At 43.7% G+C, this 22,385-nt stretch overlaps 1 protein-coding gene across 3 annotated transcripts in view; it reads right to left on the bottom strand.

Annotated features, from left to right (window-relative positions):
• Scp2 (sterol carrier protein 2) overlaps positions 1–18,571 on the bottom strand; it is a 77,209-nt gene extending 58,638 nt beyond the window's left edge. For 2 of the 3 annotated variants that reach the window (XM_050136288.1, XM_050136289.1), the window contains exons 1-5: positions 18,392–18,568; positions 9,466–9,523; positions 7,454–7,525; positions 5,239–5,370; positions 1,846–1,910 (exon numbers count right to left, since the gene is read on the bottom strand). In XM_050136288.1, the coding sequence (XP_049992245.1) occupies positions 1,846–1,910; positions 5,239–5,370; positions 7,454–7,525; positions 9,466–9,523; positions 18,392–18,460 (396 nt within the window). In that variant the 5' untranslated portion in view covers positions 18,461–18,568. Of the gene's footprint in view, positions 1–1,845; positions 1,911–5,238; positions 5,371–7,453; positions 7,526–9,465; positions 9,524–18,391 lie in introns of all 3 variants that reach the window. The other variant, XM_050136290.1, reaches the window with a different exon arrangement.
• Between the last annotated feature and the right edge of the window lie 3,814 nt (positions 18,572–22,385).

Here is a 22,385-nt window from a genome sequence, read left to right as displayed (position 1 = left end):
TGGGTTTGATCCCCGGGACCCTCACAGTGGAAGGAGCGAAGCGATTCCTGTAAGCTTTCCTCTGACTTCCAAGCAGGCCATGGTAAACCTACACCTAACCATTCCCCACGCCACCTCAATAGGCACACACATACACACATATAATTCTGAAAAATTCAAATATAGCTTATTTGCTTTATATATTCATATTCATTTCAACAAGTAATCAATGTAAAAACAGGAGATATTTTACTTTCTGAGACAGGGTGAGCTCTTAGCTATCCTGAAATTCACTATGTAAACCAGGCTGGCTTCGCACTCACTGAGATCCAACTGCCTTTGCGTCCTGAGTTATATTCTTTTATCAAATTAAGTCTTCAGAATGGTGTGTATAAACCAGACATGGTATCGTGTGCCTTTAATCCCAGCCCTTGGCAGAGGCAAGGTGATCTCTCTGAGTTCCAAGCCAGTCTGATCTACAAAGGCGAATTCCAGAAAACCAGGACTACACAGAGAAATCCTATCTCAAAAAAACAAAAAACAACAAAAAAAAAACAAAACCAACAAAACTGTGTATATTTTACACCTATGACACATCCCAATGTAGAAGTAAATCATTTATTTATTTATTTATTTATTTATTTATTTATTTATTTATTTTTATTTGGTTTTCCAAGACAGGGTTTCTCTTAGCTTTGGAGCCTGTCCTGGAACTAGCTCTTATAGACCAGGCAGGCCTCGAACTCACAAAGATCCGCCTGTTTCTGCCTCCTAAGTGCTGAGATTAAAGGCGTGTGCTACCACCACCTGGCTTAGAAGTAAATTTTCATTGGGAATATTCAATACACGTTATATTTAGATTTCATGAAATGACAGTTGTAAAAACAGATTTATGGGCCCAAGTTATCCCAAATACACTCAAAACTTTTTCAGTAATGGAACAGAGTATTCATTTAAGCTTAAATTAGTTAAAATTAAATTTAAAATTCAATTCCTCAGTTACTTACTAGCAAAGTGTACTCCCGTGAAGGATGCTCTCTGTAAGAAAGCATCCGTCTTTAACAAGCTTCTTTATTTGGTATGTGGGGTGGGTGGGTGTGGACATGAGATTATCAAGGTGTGTGTGTGTGTGTGTGTGTGTGTGTGTGTGTGTGTGTGTGTAGGAACTAGTTCTCTTTTTCTACTACAAGTGTCCCAGGGTCAACCTCAGGTCAGCAAGTTGGCAGCCCCTCCTGCTCAAAATAGTAACTCTAAACTTCTCTTAGAAGGAAGTGTTGCTTCTGCATGGCAACCTACAAAAACTAGATAGTTGTACCAAGTTATCTGAAGGAGGTAATATGGGATAAACACGGAACAGAGGCCGAACAGGAGCTTCTCCACAGAGAACTACCTAGGGGCGGCACACAGAAACAACAAACTGTTTTTCTTAAAATACCAAGGAACCTGCCCAGAGAAGAGAGTTAGAAGTTCAAGAGCACCCTCAACTACAAAGAGGCTGAGGCTTGTCCGTAATAATCAAATAAACTGTCAAATCATGGGCTGGAGAGAAGGCTCAGCACTTGAGAGAACTCAAGTACCTCAGGCTCCGTTAGCTGCATCCACACTGGGAGACCCAATAAGTCCAAATCCTGAGCAGGCATACAGACACACACAACATGGCATGGAAACACACACACACACACACACACACACACACACACACACACATGCTTGTGCAAAGAAACAAAAGCAAATAAATCTTAAAATATATGTATTTTTAAAACATCAAATCATGTTCTCTGCTACTTACTAACATGATCTATGATGGTCAGATAGACAGTTTTCTCACAGTGTTAAAACACCGAAACAATAATAAACGAGACTCACTTTCATTCCAAGTGATCCCTTCTCCATCTTCTCAAACCCAAGAGCCAACACACATTCTGCCACACCTTAAAAGGAAAAGCAATTATATTGAAATTTCAAATTTCCAGGAACTCAACAAAATGTTCAATTAAATACCTCAATCTAAATAGCAATCTGCTCTGGGTATGGTGGCACACGCCTTTAATCCCAGCATTTGGGAGACAGAGGCAGGGGGATCTCTGCGAGTTCCAGATCAGCCTGGTCTAAAGAGTGAGTTCTGGGACAGCCAAGACTACACAGACAGATTGTGTCCCCAAAAAATATAGAAAGATAGATAATTTACATGAAATAAAAATGCGTATTACTATGGGACAATGAAATGGTCTTGTACCCTGTCCCCTGTATTGTTTTAATAAAACACTGATTGGCAGTAGCCAGGTAGGAAGCATAGGAGGGACAACCAGGCAAGAAGTTGAAATTGGGCAACAAGAAAGAATTCTGGGAAAAGGAAAGACTCAGTCTGCAGTCGTCACTCAGACCAAAATGAGAATGCCTTGCTGATAAAGGTACCAAGCCATGTGGCTGACACAGACAAGAATTATGGGTTGATTTAAGATATAAAAATTAGTTAACAAGAAGCCTGAGCTAATAGGCCAACCAATTTATAATTAATGTAGACCTCTGTGTGTTTCTTTGGGACTGAATGGCTGCGGGACCGGATGGGACAGAAACCTCTGTCAACAGCATACCATAACCCTATAGAATTGTTTATTTGTGCATATGTATACACTTATGTTTGTGTATGGTGCACATGCAGATATGCATACTAGTGTGTACATGAGGCCAGAAGTCAACAGTAAGGGTTTCCCTCAATCACTCCCCACCTTGCTTTTGAGACAGATCTCCCTCTGAACCTGCAGCTCACTGCTTTGCCTATTCTAGGTAGAGAGAAAGCTCCAGGGACCCTGCTGTCTCTACCTCCCAGCACTGGGATTGCTGGTATAGGCCACCATACCTGTGGACAGGGTATCACTATGTAGAGCTTGGCTACCTTTAAGACTGGATTTTCTACATGGGTGACAGGGATCTGTACTCAGACCCTTACACTCAGAGAGCTAACATTTTACCCAGTCGTCTCTCAGCCCCTCGGGTTTAATAACTTAAAAATGACAGTGACAATTATTTTTCACACTTATTGTGTTAGCTTGAGCAGTGCATATGTGTGTTCCAGGAACCAAACTCGGGTTGTTGGGCTTGATGGCACATACCTTTCCCTACTGAGAAAATCAAGACAGTGCTTAATTCCTTCCCTGAATCTCATCATACTAACAAAATTTTCCTTTAGTGTGAAATGTTTCAGTGAAAAAAAAACAAACATAAAAAGCAGGGGCTGGAGAGATGGCTCAGTGGTTAAGAGCACTGGCTGTTCTTCCAGAGGTCCTGAGTTCAATTCCCACAACCACATGTTCACAAATAATCTGTAATGAGATCTGGTACCCTCTTCTGGCCTACAGGCATACATGCAGGCAGAAACTGTATATATAATGAACTTTTTTAAAAAGCTATTTACAGCAGCTGGGGAGATGGCTCAGCAGTTAAGAACACTGAGGATCCAGGTTCAATTCCCAGCACCCACATGGTGGCTCACAACCATCTGTAATTCCAGTTCCAGGAGATACAACACCTTTTCTGGCCTCCATGGGCACCAGCCATGCACCTGGTCATGCACCTGGTACACAAACATACGGGCAGACAAAACACCCATACACATAATATAAGATAAAAAAAATAAGCTACTGTAATTTTTTAAAATATGTTAAATTTAATTATGATTTTAATTAAAATTTAAAGGGGTTTCCAAATAAAATCTCAAAAGAATTGCTTGAGGGAGAGGACATGTGAAAAATTATATTAAAGTGCAAGTGAAGAACAAGAGATGACAAGAAAGAACTGCTGGAGAGTGCACTTGACCAGCAGAGAGAGAGAGGGAGAGAGAGAGAAAAGGAGGGAGAGACAAAAAGATAGCGAGGAGGTAGAGAGGGAGGATGGAGAGAGAAAGAGAACAAGAAAGGAGAGAGAGGGGCATCAACTTTATCAAACAATATGATGGCATAGCCCCAGAAGAGGTTGAAGGGCACCAGCTTATGCAGTAAGATTACAAGCTACAAAATTCAGAGCCCTAGGCAGTGGAACAATTATCAGATCGGTGGACTAGAAGAGGGTCCAATAAAAAGGCCCAGTATATTTGGAAACAGAGACTATGATACAGATGAACATATAGTTTATATAGATATAAACATAGACATGCGCACATGAAAATATTTGGCTAGCAAAAAAAAACTGTGCACAAATAACACTGCTTATGGGATCGTTATTCAGAACAGCCAAAAAAAAATAAACAATAATGTCCATCAAAAGATGAACACACAGATAAGACACAGCTTAGCCATGAAGTAGAATATTATTTGGCCAGAAACGGTGATAAGATACTGACACGTGCCCTAAGAATGAACTTTTAAACAACAAATTGAGTGAAAGCAGTGACAAAAGGCCGTGTATTGCATGATGCCATCGATAGGAACAGGTGAGTTTGCAGAGACCGACAGCAGGTGGTAGGAGTGAGGGCCCACGGTGGGCAAGAAGCAAGGATTGCCAGCTGCCGATGCTCTGGAGCTGGGATCTTACTACCTGAAACAAGGTTTTCATTACAGGTGATGAAATGAAGGCTGCGCATATGACCACCACCTCGTCAGAGTAAACTTCATGATTCGGGAACTTGATTTCAATAAAGCCTTTGGGAGGCACTGGGAATACTGCTTAGCGGTACAGTGTCTGCCTGGCGTCCTCAAGGCCCTTGGTTTCATTGTCAATACCGCAAAAACAAATAATAAAAGGTTCTTTTTAAAAGCAATATGTTAGTGTATGTTATAAAGCAATCTCTCTCTGGTGGCAACTCAGCGAAGTGATTAAAAGGGGGCATTAACCCCTTAGTTATTTAAGGACAAGAAACAAGGACCAGGAAGATGGCTCCGCAGGTGAAGGGACTTGCCACCAAGCCTGACAACCTGAGTCCATTCCCCAGAAACCACATGGTGGAAGAAGAAAACCAATTTCTATAAGTTGTCCTCTGGCCTCAATGCATGTGCCTTTGTGAGTTCAGACACAGACACACAAACAAACACATTTTAGAAAAAAAATTAAAGGAACATTAGAGCAATAAGCAAACATTTGGGGCTGGAGAGACATCTCAGTGGTTAAGGGCCTCACAACCATCTGTAACTCCAGGAAACTTGATGCTCTCTTTTGGCTCTGTGGTCACAGCATGTGGTGCACAGATATATAAACAGGCAAAACACCCATACACAAAATAAACTACAACCTTAAAAATAATAATAATAAGCAAACACGCCTTACCTCCTTGAATTAGTTGCCGGGCCATAAACAAAGCCGTAGAACCAGTAGCGCAGTTATTGTTGACATTAACTATAGGAATGCCAGTCAGTCCCAAACCGTGATAGACAGCCCTCTGCCCGCAGGTGGAGTCACCTGCAGAAAAACACTTAAGAACTTTAACACCCACAGCACAGAAAGCACAGAGCTGTGACACAGCATGCCCTTGTGATAATTCTCTCACTGCTATTGCTGACCCTAGCGTCCTACACAGGCAGGCCAGTGATGCACAATGACCTGGGTCAGAAACAGCACAGCACTATCTCCTATTGTGCAAACATAAAAAGTGGTCACAGCAAATGTTTATGTGCATTTTCTTTCCTTTTTTTTTTGAGACAGTATTTCATGTAGCTCAGGATAGCCCAGTATTCACAACAGGTCTCCTGTCAGCCTCTTGAAAGCTCAGGTTCCAGGCCTGAACATCGCACAGGGCAGTAAAGAAGCATGCACTTTTGACGGCTTCCTCTTCCTGTCTCCTTCTGTTTCAGCCAGGATGGGAACCTGCACCCTGGTACTTGCTATACTGTGTCCTTGATCACAACCTTGCAGCTTACACTTTCTTTATATGATACAGAGGTGGAGAAGGAAATAAATAGCCAGGTGACTTAGTGAGGGTTTCTATTGCTGTGAAGAGAAACTGCAACCATGACAACTCTTATAAAGGAAAACATTAATTGAGGTTTACGGTTTCAGAGGTTTAGTTCATTACCATCATGGTCAGACATGGTAGCATGCAGGCAGACATGGTCCTGGAGAAGTAGTTGAGAGTCCTACATCTTGCAGGCAACAGGAAGTAGACTGTTTCACTGGGAGGTATGTTGAGCATAGGAGACCTCAAAAGCCCACCTCCACAGTGACACACTTCTCTAACAAAGCCACACCTCCTAATGGTGCCACTCCCTTTGGGGACCATTTTCTTTCAAACAACCACATCCAGTAACACACACAGAGTTGTGTGATAAAGGAAATGATGGTTCATCGACACTTGATTCTCACACATAAGTTGTTAAAGGCCATCACAATATGATTAAATGTCACCATTTATTTCATATAAACATTCCACAATTTAAACCATGCACGGTAGCAGAGACTGTGTTGGCTACCTAGGAGGCTAAAGTGGAAGAATTGCTGAAGTCTACAGGTTAGAAACCACCATGCCAATAATGTGAAAACTGCATCCAAAAAAACCTTCATGGAGCTTTGTGGCTAAGAATGTAGCTGAGTTACGAGAGTGTGTGCCTAAAATGCAAAGAATCTGGGTTCAATGCCCAGCACTACGTACATCAGGTAGGGGGTGGGGCACTCCCATTATTCCATCACTCAGTAGATACGGGCAATAGGATCAGAGGTTCAAAACCATCTTTGAATTTCAGGCCAGCCTGGGCTGCATGAGACCCTATCTCAAAAAAAAATCTTTTATCACTAAGGTTCTATATGTGCCCAGGCTTACATAAAAAAGTGACCCGCACTGAATACAAACATGACTTTCCCTCACAAATAACATGGCCCACAAAGGCAGGAATGCTGGAACAGACAGGGTCTCAATATATAATTCTGGCTGTCCTGGAACTCATTAGGTAGACTAGGCTGCTGGGAACTCACAGACATCCACCTGCCTCAGCCTCTCAAGCATTGAGATTATGGGCATGCACCACCATGCCCAACTAAAATTTTTGTTTGTTTGCTTGCTTGCTTGTTGTTTTATGGGGTTTTGTTTTTGTTTTGTTTACTTAGTTTTTTGGGGGGTTGTTGTTGTTTTTGTTTGTTTGTTTTCATTTTTTCAAGACAGGGCTTCTCTGTATAGCTTTGGAACTAGTCCTGGAATTAGCTCAGTAAAGCAGGCTGGCCTTGAAATTACAGAGATCCGCCTGCCTCTGCCTCCCAAGAGTTGGGATAAAAAGCATGCGCCACCACGGCCAGCTAAGAAATATTTTTTTTTTTGGTTTTTTTAGAGACAGGATTTCTCTAAGAAATATTTTTTAAGTGCTGTGAAAAAGCTTTTACCAACTGAGTCATATTGCCAACTCCCAAAATTGGTATTTTAATCTGTCTCCTGTTTTAATACCACAAAGCCAGGAACAATGACTCGGAGCCAGCACACTCCTGAGGTTTAACATTCATGATGAATTTGTTACCAAATTAATGTGCATAATTTTAGAGCATTCTGTTTATTACATACCGTACACGTAACCAACGCATGCCTGCTCCACAGCGGAATAAGGAATCTGGGCATCTGCCAATGCCTTCAGGCCTGGAAAAACAAGAGGAGTTCATCAAAAAGCACTTGACAAAGTGGCTTCAGGTAAGGCAAATTCAGTGAGAGTTCCTTCAGACGCCACTGATTTCTTTATTGTCTGTTTGGTTCAAACAACAAAGTCACCACCACATCAGCTTAGAGCCCCCCTTCCTCCTCCACGCTACTGCACCACTTTTCTCTATCTTCCTTTTGGTGTCTTCTGTCCTAACTGCACCCCAAAATAAACACAAATTCTAAGAGTCTCTATTCTCATGCAGCCCAGGATGGCCTATAATCAACTCCGAATCAACAGGAACTTAAGCTCACGATGACTCCCCAACCACTCCACCTCTTTCCTTTCCTACCATTCTTGAGTTGACATTTATCTAGTTATTTTAACAGTGCAAAGAGTTCCCAATTTGTCCCTTTCTGAGAAAAAGAAAGAAAATGATGTAGGTCTCTCTGGGGGAACACAGGCAGCTGATGAACACCAAATGTTTCTAGACTAGGGGGCCCTGCATGTGAAGCCATGTCTTTGAGTTCCTGCTCCTAAGTGTTGTTTATCCAAGTCTTTCCAGTACTAGTTCTCACTAGAATAAACAATAACAAAGTATATCGTTTCATGTAGGTATGCCTCAGCCTAGTGATGGAAAAAAAATTCTCCAGGTAGGTGGGCTGGAGAGATGGCTCAGTGATTAAGAGTATTGCCTGCTCTTCCAAAGGTCCTGAGTTCAATTCCCAGCAACCACATGGTGGCTCACAACCATCTGTAATAAGGTCTGGTGCCCTCTTCTGGCCTGTAAGGCATACACACAGAATATTGTATACATAACAAATAAATAAATATTTTTAAAAAAAATGAAGAGAGGTAAAACCATCATATAGGCATCAAGCTACATCTTAAATGTAAGCATCCCTTCCCTAGGAAAGGAAAACCCTGGTTTGTTATAACTACAGGGAACACACATCAGAATTACAGCATCTGCTTAGCAGTTGTGGTGGTTTGAACAAGAATGGCCCCAAAGGCTCATGAATTTGAATATTTGGTTCCCAGTTAGTGAACTGCTTAGGAAGGATTTGAGAATATGACCATGCCTGAGGAGGTGTGTCACTAGGGGTGGGCTCTAAGGCTTCAAAAGCTCAGCTAGCTCTCTTCCTGCCTGCTGTCTGGGGATCAGGATGAAAGCCCTCAGCTGCTGCTCCAGAGCCTGTCTGCTGCAGTGTTCCCCACTATGATGCGGTGGACTCACCCTCTGAAACTGCAAGCAAGTCCCCAATTAAATGTTTTCTTTTCTAAATTGCCTTAGTCACGGTATCTCTGCATAGTAAGAGAACAGAAACCAAAACAATGGCCCTACTTTCCTTTCCCCAGCTGCCTTTGCCATCTGTCCTAGCTGTTGTCTGTTGCTGTGACGAGAAGCAACTTCGGGAAGGACAGGGCTCATTTGGCTTGCACCTCACTTCGCAGTCTACCACTGAGGGAAACCACTGCTGACTGGCTCCCTTTCTGTCTTGCTCACAAGCTCATGCGTAACTCACACAACCCTGAACCACTTGCCCAAGGAATGGTGTCACCCACAGTGGGCTGAGCTTTCCTACATCTGTTACTGTCAATCCCCTACAGACACGCCCATGGGCCAATCTGACCTGGACAATCCCTCAGATGAGACTCCCTTTTCAGATGATTCTAGGCTGTGCCAAGCTGGCAAAGTTGACACCATCCCAACCCACAGCTTAATAGCACAGGAAAGTGTATGATGCCTTCTGCTCTAGCTATATGGCGGCTAAACATGTCCATGTATCTTTTCCTTCTCTGTCCACCACACCCAGACAAGCTCCATGGAGTTCTCCCCCACGACTGGGTTTCTTTCTGTGCTTGCAAGGCTGCTCCACACATGGAATAAGCACAGACCACACAATAAGCTATTCAATGTTCGAAAACATTTTTCTGTTACCTGCTTCCTTTGCCATATCAGGATAATCTATTAAATTCCCACTTCCAGGCTTTATGAACTAGAATACAAAAGAAAGAATGATAAATAAAAACAGGTATAGACTTTCGTTTTACAACAGTACCACAGAAATTCATTCAGTTATTCATTCAAAAAAAAAAACCTGCTGTACTGGGCTAAGTGGGTAGAGTAACCAGGTATGGTGGCCAAGGCCTGTAATCATAGCAGGAAGCTTGCTACATCCCCCCCCCAAAAAAAAAACAGGGCAGCAAGTGAAACATTTCCTGTACAAATCTGAGAATCTGAGGTTCAAGCCTCAGAACCCAGCGTGGAAGGAAAGAATGGAGTCCCAAACGTCATTCTCTGATCTTCACACATAGGGTTCTCTCTCTCTCTCTCTCTCTCTCTCTCTCTCTCTCTCTCTCTCTCTTATCCACCATGTTCCTTTACCTTGAACATTAAAACATCCAGTCCTTGGGGAGCTTCTAATATAATACAAAATAGGCAATAACACTAGCACCATTAAGTACTGAATAATTTGGCAAAGACCAATGTAGGAGACAAAATAAGAAAACTTTCCATTTATTTAGTGTGCAGAGAGGACAACTTAGAAGAAGAGGTTCTCTCCTCCACCATATACACTCAGGTCATCAGGCATGGCGGCAAGCACCCGCTGAGCCATCACACAGGCCCCACACTGCTGCTCTTCCTGTTAAAATCTGGCTTGCCAAGAGACAGAGTCATATCTGATACTTGCTCATATCTTCAGGTTAATCTCCGGTTTTACATTGCTTTGGTTGAAGTCCATGAAATAAATCTAACCTGGCACAGATAGACAATTAGATAAATTTAAATATTCCTTTTTTCCATGTCCGTGTGCACTATGCATGTGCACAGGTGTTGTGATCTGGCTGCCCTCACTCCCCGACTGATAGCAGAACTTCCTTGTGGTCTGTAATTGACAAGGATGTTTGTGTTCTTTCTGCTTTAGCTCTGGGCAAAATAAAGGTTGCTGTTCTTCCACCTGAAAAGAAGCCTCCATGTCTCAATCCTGGCACACACACACACACATACACACGCCAGTCTCAGCTATCCAGGCTGCCCCAGACGGGCAAGAGGAAGTCCCACCAAGATCTGGAAAGTGGGGATACGTGAACAGGGTAGCTCCGTCTGCTGGTTAAATCAAGGAGCGTATTGGGGAAGGTAATGTGTTTTTTTTTCATCCCCAGAGATACTCTGAGGGACACCCTCCAAAAGACTAGCAAGTTTAAAGAAGAGGCGGAAGGGTGAACTGAAGGCCTCAAAAAGTAACTGAAACTCTTTTTTTTTAATATTTATTTATTATGTATACAATATTCTGTCTGTGTGTATGCGCGCAGGCCAGAAGAGGGCACCAGACCTCATTACAGATGGTTGTGAGCCACCATGTGGTTGCCGGAAATTGAACTCAGGACCTTTGGAAGAGCAGGCAATGCTCTTAACCACTGAGCCATCTCTCCAGCCCAGTAACTGAAACTCTTAAAGCAACAAGGCATGGAAGTAACAAGGAAGACAGCCGAAGATTTTGTACAAACAATAGCTCAAGTTAGCCCCTGGTTTATTACGAGAGGGGGCTTAAATGTTCCAGATTGGGAACAAGCCAAGTCAGATTAAAAGGAGTATATGTTTCTTCATCCCCAGAGATGCTCTGAGGGATGCCCTCTGGAAGACTGACCAGTAGGGAAGTAATAAAGAGGAGGCAGGAGGATGAATTGAGGGCCTCAAAAAGATAGAGTATGTACAGATGTATGTTATTATGTTGATTGTGTTGACTTTTGTGTTCTGGACTGGAGAAAGACATTTGATTCTGGGAACTGCTAAGGAAGGTATTTTGACTTTAAAATATGGGCCTAAGGATTTGATGCTTTGGAAAAGAGGTTCTGCTTTTGTCTCCACAGAGGATGAGAACCTGTGGATTCATTGCAAATTTATGTGGTTTGATTCACCGAGAGCCCCTGAAATGTTGATGTAAAATACCCCCAAGAATGCAGTACCTCACTCAGCAGGAAGTAGCCAGACAGGATGACAACACGCAAATTCCCTAAAGGATTGTTAAAGTGAGGTCCCGTCAATGGTTCCAGAGCAGCGAGCCTGCTTCCCTGAGTTCTGCTCCGCTCCATGTCAGAAGGCAGCTGGAACACAGCTTTGATAGGTGGCTGTGGTGAAAGGCATGTTGCCCTGGCCCAGTCGGTGCCCAGCCTGGGGGACGCCATGGCAGTGTCAGGAGTATCAGTAAATATGGCAACAAGTGCTGGACCATAGAAGATTGGCAGAAGAGAGACCTTGGAATCACCGCAGCTGTGATTGCTGTTATTGCTATATCTGCCACCGCAGCTACTGCTGCCAGAATTGCTCTCTCCCAGACAAATATGGGCCTTGAACCAACAAGTGGCTCTGGTTCAGGAGAAGTGGACTATCTTTGGGCTTTTCAACAGCTTACATGTTCTAGCTTTTATCATGTTATTTGCATTACTCCTGGCACTGTATTGCATGCTTCCGCTACTGTTATGGAACTCAACCGTCATGACAGGGGTTTGGAATACTGCTTTTGTTAATTCTACCACCCAGTTAGTGCACGCTAGATGGTTGCAGCGCTGGTCTGGCTCGTTGGCGCTGTCAATCCTGGGGATACTTGGTTTAGGGCTATGTGTCTGGGTAGCCACGGACGGGCAATAATTGGAGGCAGGATGCCACTTAAGACAGGGAATATTAGAGGGCTAATCCCCACGACAGGCAAGGTATTCTACCCAAAGTAACAAGACAGGCACCATTTATTTTATAAAATAAAACAGGGGGAGTTGCTGTGATCCAGCTGCCCTCACTCCCCCTGACTGACAGCAGAACTTCCTTGTGGTCTGTAATTGACAAGGATGTTTTGTTCTTTCTGGCCGGTGGTTTTCCACAAGAAGCAGTAGAGGTATAAAAGTCTTTAGCTCAGGGAAAAATAAAGGTTGCTGTTCTTCCACCTGAAAAGAAGGCTCCATGACTCAATCCCAGCACCCCCCCCCCATCTCAGCTATCCAGATTGCACTGGCATGGCACACAGGCATTGCACACATACACATGAAGGCCCAAGGCTGGCATTGAGATTCATTCTGCTGTGGTTATCCACCTTAGTCATCAAGGCAGAATCATTCCCTCAAACCCAGAGTTTTCAACCTGAATAATTCTGCAGCAGCTTGCTCTGGGGATCCCATCTCTGCACTCCGATGCTGGACTTACAGCTTGGCCACCTACCTGGTAATTACATGGGTTCTAGCAATCCAGATTTGTGAACACTTTGACCATTGAGGTTTCTCCCCAGCCCTATTCTTTCTTTCTAATCCTTTCTTCAAATGGTGCTAGGAATTAAACCCAAAGCCTGGCCAACCATAGTGGCACACACCTTTGATCCCAGCACTCAGGTGCAGAGAAGAGGCAGGCAGATTTCTGTGAGTTCTAGGCCAGTCAAGTCGTAGCAAGTTTCAGGCTAGTGAAGGCTATAGAATGAGGCCCTGCCTCAAAAAACAAAAATGTCACTGGGTGGTGGTGGTCCACACCTTTAATCCTAGCCCTCAGGAGGCAGGTACAGGCAGATCTCTGTGAGTTCAAGGCCAGCCTGGTCAACAGAGCAAGTTCTAGGACAGGCTCCAAAGTCTACAGAGAAACTCTGTCTGGAAAAACAAAACAAAACAAAAGCCAAACAAATACAAAAAACAACAACAAACAGGGTCTTGAGATGTGGTAGGTAAACATTCTACCATTGAGCTACAACCCCTGCCATGGATATTTCTTTTTAATACTAAGTAAAACCTCAACAGGTAGAAATAATTTTAATGTGGAAATTCGTAAGGTGTTATAAAAAATCTTGTGCTTTGACCCAAGCATGGTGATGAGTGCCTATAATCTCAGCAACAAGGAAGGTTGAGGCAGCAGGATCACTTGAGCCCAAGAAGTTTGGGGCCAGCCTGGGCAAAGTGGAGAGACTATATGTCAACAAATGGGAAAAGGAAGGGAAAAGTCTGTGAGGTGGCTTGGTATTAAAAGCACTAGTTCAAAGACCTGATGTGAATTCAGTCCCCAGGTCCCACAAGGTAACAGGAGAGAGTTTACACACACACACACACACACACACACACACACACATATAGACAAATCTCAAGTCTTTATTGATCCAATCAGTGGATCCATAAACGAATGACTCGATTATTTAACAAATGTGTCTTTCGGAACAAACATTATCCACTGGTCATCTAGAAAACGGTGGTTCCAAGGCTGAGACTGTATCTCAGCAGACAGAATGCTTGCTTAGCATGCAAAAAGTTCTGGGTTTGACTCCCCCAGCACTGTATAAAACATGTGTAGGGGCTCACAGATGCAATCCTAGCACTCAGGAAGTGGAGGGAAGAGGGTCAAGAATTGGAGAGTTATCTTCTGTTACACAGGGCGTTTGAGGGCAGCCTGAGACTACATAAGATCCTGTCTCAACGCATAATAAAACTAAAAACAATGAGTAATTCTAGCTAGGTGTGGTAGCTCATGCTTCAGTCCCAGCACTCAGGAGCAAGAAGTAGGCAGACCTCTGTGAGTTCAAGGCCAGTCTGATCTACAAAATCAGTTGTAGGACAGCTGGGGCCGGGTAGAGTGACCTTGTCTCAAAAAACAAACAAAACAGTAATTCTGTAAGTTACACACTTCTTCCAAATTTGATATTATATAATTTCCTATCAGGATTCCCGATTTTCTCCTAGGAACTTGAATTTTATCATTGGTAATAACCACAACTAGATGACTGGTTCCTTTTATTTGCCAGTTTAAAAGAGAACAAACAGGTTCACTAATGTCCTACAAAGATTTGCTTTTAAGATATAAATGAATTATTTGGAGACAAAAGTAATGGGCTTTAATCAAAACCATTATTATGTTTAAAGGTCAAATGGTTGGACTGGGGAAGTGGCTGGTAAAATGCTTGCCTTGCGTGTGAGAACACACTTAAAAATCCCCGGTGTAGTCCGCCTACCTACGATTCCATACCTAGGGTAAGCGGAGACAGATCACAGGGCCTCCCTGGGCAGCTACCAACCTACCTAGGGAGTCAGAGACAAAGGAGAAGCTCCATCATGAAAGAACAAGGCAGACAAAATCTGAGGCATACCCCCTGAGGTCCTCCAGCCTCTCTCTCTCTCTTGCACACACACACACACACACACACACACACACACACACACACACACACACACATACACACACACACAGAGAGTTCAAACTGTCCCAGCTTTGGTCACTGGGAACTTTTTCAAGTTGGCACCTGACTCTTGACATAACCCAAGTGGGCCCTGATTTCTTCACAATTATGACAAAATTCTCCAAACCTATCTTAATCATTTCTTACCTCACCTAGATTTTGCAATTCCTCCAGTCAACCAGTCCTCTTAATAGAAAAGATATTTCAAGGGCTAGGGTACTGGAGGGATAATTCACTTGGCAGAGTATCTAACGCGCATGAAGCCCTGGGTTCTATCTCCAGGACCACATAAACAGGACACGACAGCACACGCCTGTAATCTGAATATTCAGGAGGTAGAGGCAGGAAGGTTTGAAGTTCAAAGTCATCCTCAGCTACAGAGTTTGAGGCCTGAATGGGATAAATAAGATACTTTCTCTGGAAAAAATAAAAGGTATTTCAAGACCTCAGTCTTCACATCAAGAATACAACTGATATGGTTACTGTTTCTAGGTGTCTTGGAGAGACAAAACTAAAAGTATTTTTAAAATCTCATATACTCACATTAATACTTCCCACTCAACTTTAGTATGTATGTCAGTGTGTTTTATCTGTTGGTTTGTTTGTTTGCTGTTGGGTTTGTTTGTTTGTTTGTTTGAGACAAGATTTTTTTATGTAGTGCAGGCTATCTTCAAAACCTAAGATCTTGTCTCAGTGTTAAAGCATTTTCCTGGCATGCTCTGGGTACCAACAACTAATTTACAAGAAGTATGAACGGGGCTGGCAAGATGGCTCAGTAGGTCACACAAGCCTGGTGACCTAGCCTCCCCACAACCCACAAAAAAGATGGAAGGGCAAAATCAACTTTGTAAAGTTGTCATCTGAGTGCTCTCTCTCTCTCTCTCTCTCTCTCTCTCTCTCTCTCTCTCTCTCTCTCTCACACACACACACACACACACACACACACACACACGTTTTTAAGTTTAAAGGAAGCTTTCTGAGCATGAGTAGAGTTTATCATCTACTGAGTTTCACCAGAAGACAACGTCATAGCAAGCTGACTTTTCCCTGAAGTCATTTCAAATAACCCCCCACCCCGCCCCCAACCCATGGCAGGACGTTTGTATAGAAACCTATGTATGGATGTGTTTGTATGTTTGGATGTGTTTTCTAAGAACAAAGCTAGGAAGACCACACATCACATGGAGGATCTTTGTGGTAGTTGGGTTTGTTTGGTTTTGAGATAATTCTGTTGCCACCTATAAAGTGCTAGGACTATAGGGGTGTGTCACCAAACTGGCTTCTGTCTTCTTTTAACCTTCTAATATTTTCTGGCATCTCTCCTTATAATTTCTGCTCCAATGTATATTGTTACTCATTGATTTAATGAGATTTGGGGAAGAAAAAGAGATAACTTCATGCCTTCAATCTTCCATGCTTAGCTCAAAATTCCAAATTATCTTTTTTTCTTTTTCTTCATCTTTTTTGTTTGTTTTTTTTAAACTACCTTCATTTTGTTAGTGTGTGTGTGTGCGTGCAAGTATGTGCGTGTGTGTGTGTGTGTGTGTGTGTGTGTAGGGCCCACTCATTCTCCAGTATACATGGGGAGGTCAGAGGACTTAAAAGGAGTCAGCACTCTCCTTGTAGTACACGAGGACCAGGGACCAAACTTGCTGTCAAGCTTGATGGGATGAACTTTCACCCAGTGACCCTCTTGCTAGGCCTTAGTCTTTGTTTAAGATAAGGTCTTATGTAATCCAGGTTACTGAACTTGCTGTGAAAGTCAAGGATGACCCTGAACTTCTGATCCTCCTGTCTCCACCCCTGAGTGCTGGAACTCTGGTGTGCACCACCCTGCGTGGCTGATGCAAGGCTGGGGATGGAACCAGGGTCCTGCATGTTGGGCAAGTACTCTACCAAGAAAGTTAGATCCCCAGCCCAAACTTGCTCCCCCCCATCTTTGCTCACATCAAACACACAGCACCTGTACTGAACATATGCTTAAATGATAAACCATCTTTTATTCCATTCCTCTTCCCCAAGGAATATTAATGTCTCTTTACCTCCACCTCTCAAATGGGGGGGGGGGGATAAGTGTATCGTATTTTTTCAGAAAATATGCTTTTTTTCTATACAGTCCATATACATAGCCATTAAAAGACTTTAAAATGGGACATGCGAGCAGGGTGTGGTGGGGAACACCTGCGTCCCAGCACTGCGGAGGTTTGAGCAGCTGGATCAGAAGTTGGAAGCCAGCAAGGTCTATATGGTAAGATGCTGTCTTTCATTTTTTTAAAGCTAGAAAACACTTTAGAAAATTTTTACTACCTACCTGTATCAGAAGCTCTCCCTCCAAGAAACAGTGAGATACTCTCTAAGCTTTGTAAACTATCCATCAGCTTTTCTATTTGCATGCTTCCAGTGAGCTGCATGCTCTCAGCCTGCTACTAAGATAATACAAAGCTTGCCAGGAATGCTGGTGAATGACTTTAATCCCAGCACTCAGGAGCAGAGGCAGGCAGATCTCTGTGAGTCTGAGGCCAGCCTGGTCTACAGAGCAAGTTCCAGGACCGTCAAAGCTACACAGAGAAATCCTGTCTTGGAGGTGGGGGGAAGATAATATAAAATTTAAGGCTGTTTTCTCACAGAAAAAAAATCTCTCAAGGAACTCTTTCACAAAGTATAGCGTCTAATATTGATCAACTAACAGTCACTGTCTTTAGGCACCAGGGATTATCACTGTGGGGGATACAGTAGCTAATAATCTGGTACCCACCCTGTAGTGATGCATTAGGAGAATATAGACGTCTAAACAAAACAATTCAGTGCATCCAAGTAAATCAGAACTAAGTTCAAGGTTCTGTGAGAAAGCCAAGATAATCAAGGGCTTACTAGAAGATAAGACCTGAACTGTCCCTTTAAGAGCTCAAAGAAATTAACCAGGGGGTGTCAGCAGGAGCAAGTAGTGCCGCTAGGATGCAAAGTGGCAGAAGATTAAGACAGAAGCTGCAGGTAACTTGGCATTACTGGGGCACGGAGGGGAGTCAGGGTATTCAGAGGAGGCTATGGGCGCTTCTGGTCGCCTTGGTATCAGAAACAGCACTATGGTCAGAGGATGGAGGGAACCTGCAACCTGCCTTAAGACTGCCTGCAGCCGCACCTGCTGTTATCTGAGAAGGGCACCTATGGCCACTACAGAGCTGGTGGCATTCACGATCTCCTCTTTTTTCTGTCGTTCAGCCCTGGCCTCTGTCCAAGCTTCAAATGTTTTTCTGTCGTTTTGGTTTGCTTTGTTTGGTGAAACAAGGTCTTGCTACATAGTCCTCTATGACCTCGAACTTTTAGCAGTTCTGGCTGCATCTCTGAAAGCTCACAGTACAGACAGATGTGAGCCACCCGGGATTTAGAATTAATTGGGATTTAGAATCTAAGGAAGTGTGAGGTCTGGGTTTTCTTGGGGGCACCTTCATAGGCTCAGCAGCGAGAAAGGGGGAAACAGGAAGGCGAAGAAAAAAATAGCTGAGGGAACAAACCCGAGACATTTCGACCCTAGGAGCAACACCATAAACTCCCAAGTGGCCTCTCTGAAGCCCACGCGACTCTAAAAGGGGTGGGACAGCAGTGCGGACGGTGGCCGTGCACCGGCCACGCTTCCCTGTCACCTCGGGGCCTCACAGCTCCGTTTACCTTGGTCATGCCAACGCCGACCACGAACACGCGGCGCAGGCGCGGGGACTTCAACGCGGCAGAAGGCATGGTTCCAGCAGCGGACGCAGAGGAAAGCGCGACAGGAGCCGTCTCCCGCACACCGAAACCTGCGCTCAGCCAGGGCGCTTGGAGGACCCGGTACCAAGACCTAGGCGTCGGGGGCGGGGCCTCGGCGTCGGGGTCGGGGACGGGAGTAGAGCTGCGCAGGCGCGGCAGTTCTAGCGGCGAGCCCTTCAAAGGGCCATGGATTGACTGTTCTAGATCCAAGCAAAGGTTCTCAAGCTGGAGGGCAAAAATCCTATAGCCTGGCATCTGCGCCACTCCGTGTTTGTTTCTGTGCTTCCGCCCTTTACCCTGAGAGAGGGAAGACCTGAAATGGGAGGGCTAGCCATGAAGGAAACTTGGAAGTCTGAGAATTCTTTGGAGTGTTAGAAACGTTCTGTATCTATTAGAGAGGATAGTTTCAACAATGAGTGTGTGAGCTACAGCACGATGTACACTAATAAAGTCAGAATTCTACATATGAATCCTTGTTTTTAAAAGTTAAGTCAGAACCGGGCTTAATGGCTCACGCCTTTAACCCCAGCACTTGGGAGGCAGAGGCGGGCGGATCTCTGTGAGTTCGAGGTCAGCTTGGTCTACAGAGCAAGTTCCAGGACAGGCTCCAAAGCTATACAGAGAAATCCTGTCTCGAAAAAACAAACAAAAAAGAAAAAATGAAAAAAAGAAAGAAAAGAGGAAAGGAAGAAAGAAAGAAAGAAAGAAAGAAGACGCTCTTTTAAAAAATGAACAATTAACATGGCTCTCTCTATGTATATAATATGTATAATATACAAATGTGTGTATGTATATATATATATTTGGGGGTTGTTTGTTATTTTTGTTTCTTGAGACAGGATTTCTCTGAGGCAGGGTCTCTCTACATAGCTCTGACTCTCCTGGAATTCACTCTGTAGACCAGACTGGCATTGAACTCACAGAGATCCTCCTGCCTCTGCCTTCTGTGTGCTGGAAAATTAAAGACATATGCCACCACACAGCAACTATGTATATTGCTGTTAACACCCAGATCTCAGTCAATCATGAACATTTCCAATTGTTCAGACCATATCCAAATAAAGCAACTGCTTGCCTGTCGCTATTTCTGTGCTTTTTTTCAATTGTTCTGTCTATAAATATTGTCCATGTTCCAAAGCTGAGTTCTCTGAGCCTCTTCTGATCATGAATGACGCCTGGCTTATGAATCGTTCCTTGTATAGTGGTGCACACCTTTGAGCCAGCTCTTGAGAAACAGAGGCAGGTGGATCTCTGTGAGTTTGAGCCAGCCTGGTCTACAGAATGAGTTCCAGAACAGCCAGAGCTATGTAGAGAGACCCTGCCTCAGAAAAAAATTAAAAAATAAAAATAAATAAAAGTCAAACACACTGTTCAAACTAGCCAGTCTGAAGTTCTTTTAAGCACAGCCTGCTGGCTGGTATTAAAACATCTGTATTGTCAGCTAGCCTACTTAACATCTGTTTGTAACTCCAAAATCAGCACTTGAAGTGATAAACAATTTAAGTTTTCCAATGCCATATCCTCAGGTGAGGTGGGACTAGGGAACAATCTACCCTCTTAATCCAGGTCTCATACTGCAAACAACTGTGTGCCGCGTTCTTACTTGGTCCTTACCACACTCCCCCTTTTTGACATTTCGATTCTTTTGCTTTTGCTGGCGGTTCTGCTGCTCGACAACTGTCCCACCCCCCAACACACACACACAGTGCTGCCATTCTTTCTGCTGTTCCCAGATGCAAAAAGGCCTGGTGATAAACCTTAGGAGGAACAAATACATGTTAGATAAACTTACTTCAGACGTGAGTTATAGTGCTATTGGCCTTGTTTGAATATTGGTGGGTTTTTTTTTGTTTTTGTTTTTTGTTTTTTCGAGACAGGGTTTCTCTGTGGCTTTGGAGCCTGTCCTGGAACTAGCTCTGTAGACCAGGCTGGTCTCAAACTCACAGAGATCCGCCTGCCTCTGCCTCCCGAGTGCTGGGATTAAAGGCGTGCGCCACCATCGCCCGGCTTGTTTGAATATTGTTAAAAAAAATCAGTAAATAATAATTATTTCATACACAAAACAGGGAATACCTTGTGTTGCTCGGTTGACATAACTGTGACCTGTGTTAATCCTGTGTTTCCTCCGGGAGCAGTGATTCATTGATCCACTGTTCAAATTGACTTCGTATTATGCAACTGCTATGAAAACCAGAACTGAAAGCCAACTGTATAGTTACCTGGGAAGCTGAATCAAGACAATTGCTTGGGCCCAAGAATTGAAGCCAACCTATGCAACATAGAATACAGAGAGAGAGACAGACAGACAGAGAGATTTGACTGTGTGGGCTGTGTGTGTTCATTTGTATAAAATTTCTGTGGTCCTGTCTAATTCTCAGGACCGGAGGTAAGAGCCCCTCATAGATTTCCATGGAAGAAAGCATCATTTGGCCGGAACAATCTCTTTAGGACATCTCTTGTTTCTAGACTGCTAGAATTGAAGGGTGAGTATTTGGAGGTGGAGGGAACACTCAGTGGTTAAGAGCCCTTGCTGTTCTTACAGAGGACCTGGGTTCTATTCTGAGCACCCACAGGGACACTCACAGCTGAAGCTCAGTTCTATCCAGAAGTCTAGTTCTGTTGTATCTGATGCCCTCTCCTGACCTCCATAGGAACTGGCACACACATGGTACACATACATACATGCAGCCAGAACATGCATACACATAAAATAAATCTTTCAGGATGTGTATGCATAAACTCGACTTAGCTATGAGAGGAGGGTAACTGGGAAACGAACGGGGAAACTGGGGACACTTGTCTAAGGTACAACGGGAAGTAGCCAGGTGGAATCAGAGCAAGACAGCTGTAAGGGAACATCAAAGACTAACCTTTGAGTTCTGATGCTGAACACCAAGCAGGCTCAGTAAGGACTGCTTCCACCTGTTGCTGGGATCTCTGCAAGCGTCATGGTCATCAGCAAAAGGATCTGCATGAGGTCAGAAGGAAAACTCATCTTAGTCCCGGTTCATCTTCTCGAAATCTGACACCAGGCCAGGTTATTTTAGACATATTTAAGTGCAATATAATTTTGGAAACAAGTTTCCTAGTAATGATTATCTCAGCACCATGTGCACAAGCTTAAGACATGACTATATGGAAACTCCTTTTGTAAAATACATGTGGCCTTTACCATAAAGATGGGTTCTATAGCATAAAGGCCTAATTAGGATAGTGGTTCTCAACCTGTGGGTCGCCACCCCTTTGACAAGCCTCTGTCTCCAAAAATATTTACATTGCAATTCTATAACAGCACTAAAATTGCAGTTATGAAGTAGCAACAAAAATAATTTTATGGTGGGGGTCACCACAACCCGAGGAGCTGTGTTAAAGGATCACAGCTTTAGGAAGGTGGAGAACCTCTAGTCTAGGATCTGATGTGATGTCTGACTGAAACAGAGTTAAGGTCAGCAGGCTATAAAGTTCATGTGACTACAGTTTCCACTCTCTCCACCAGGTCAACAGCAAAAGACGTCTTCAGGATCTTAAAGACTCTCATCTCCAAAAGAATAGGAGATAGTTTATTCTAGAACCAAATTCCAGTGACCATGGCCCAGAAAACATGGAGCTAACTTATCCCAGGTTCCACGTTCCCTTGGAAATTAGTCTCACGATATTTTACATAACAGAACTGTTGCATTAGGAGCAGCGGGGCTGCGTTCCAGGCACCCGGCCGCCCACATGGCTAGCTTATGCCCCGAAATAATTACACGGAAACTGTATTCTTTCAAACACTGCCTGGCCCGGCTAGTTCCAGCTTCTTATTGGCTAGCTCTTACATATTGTTCTAACCCATTTCTAATATTCTGTGTAGCCCACGAGCTGGCTTACCAGGGAGGATCTTAACCTGCGTCTGTCTGGAGCGGGAGAATCATGG

Source organism: Alexandromys fortis, unplaced genomic scaffold, assembly GCF_014885135.2.
Source record: "Alexandromys fortis isolate MF-2015 unplaced genomic scaffold, M_Fortis_MF-2015_v1.1 scaffold_13, whole genome shotgun sequence".
Taxonomy (NCBI): Eukaryota; Metazoa; Chordata; class Mammalia; order Rodentia; family Cricetidae; genus Alexandromys; species Alexandromys fortis.
The sequence above is the reverse complement of the archived record's forward strand: the minus strand, read 5'-3'. Positions and strand labels throughout refer to the sequence as shown.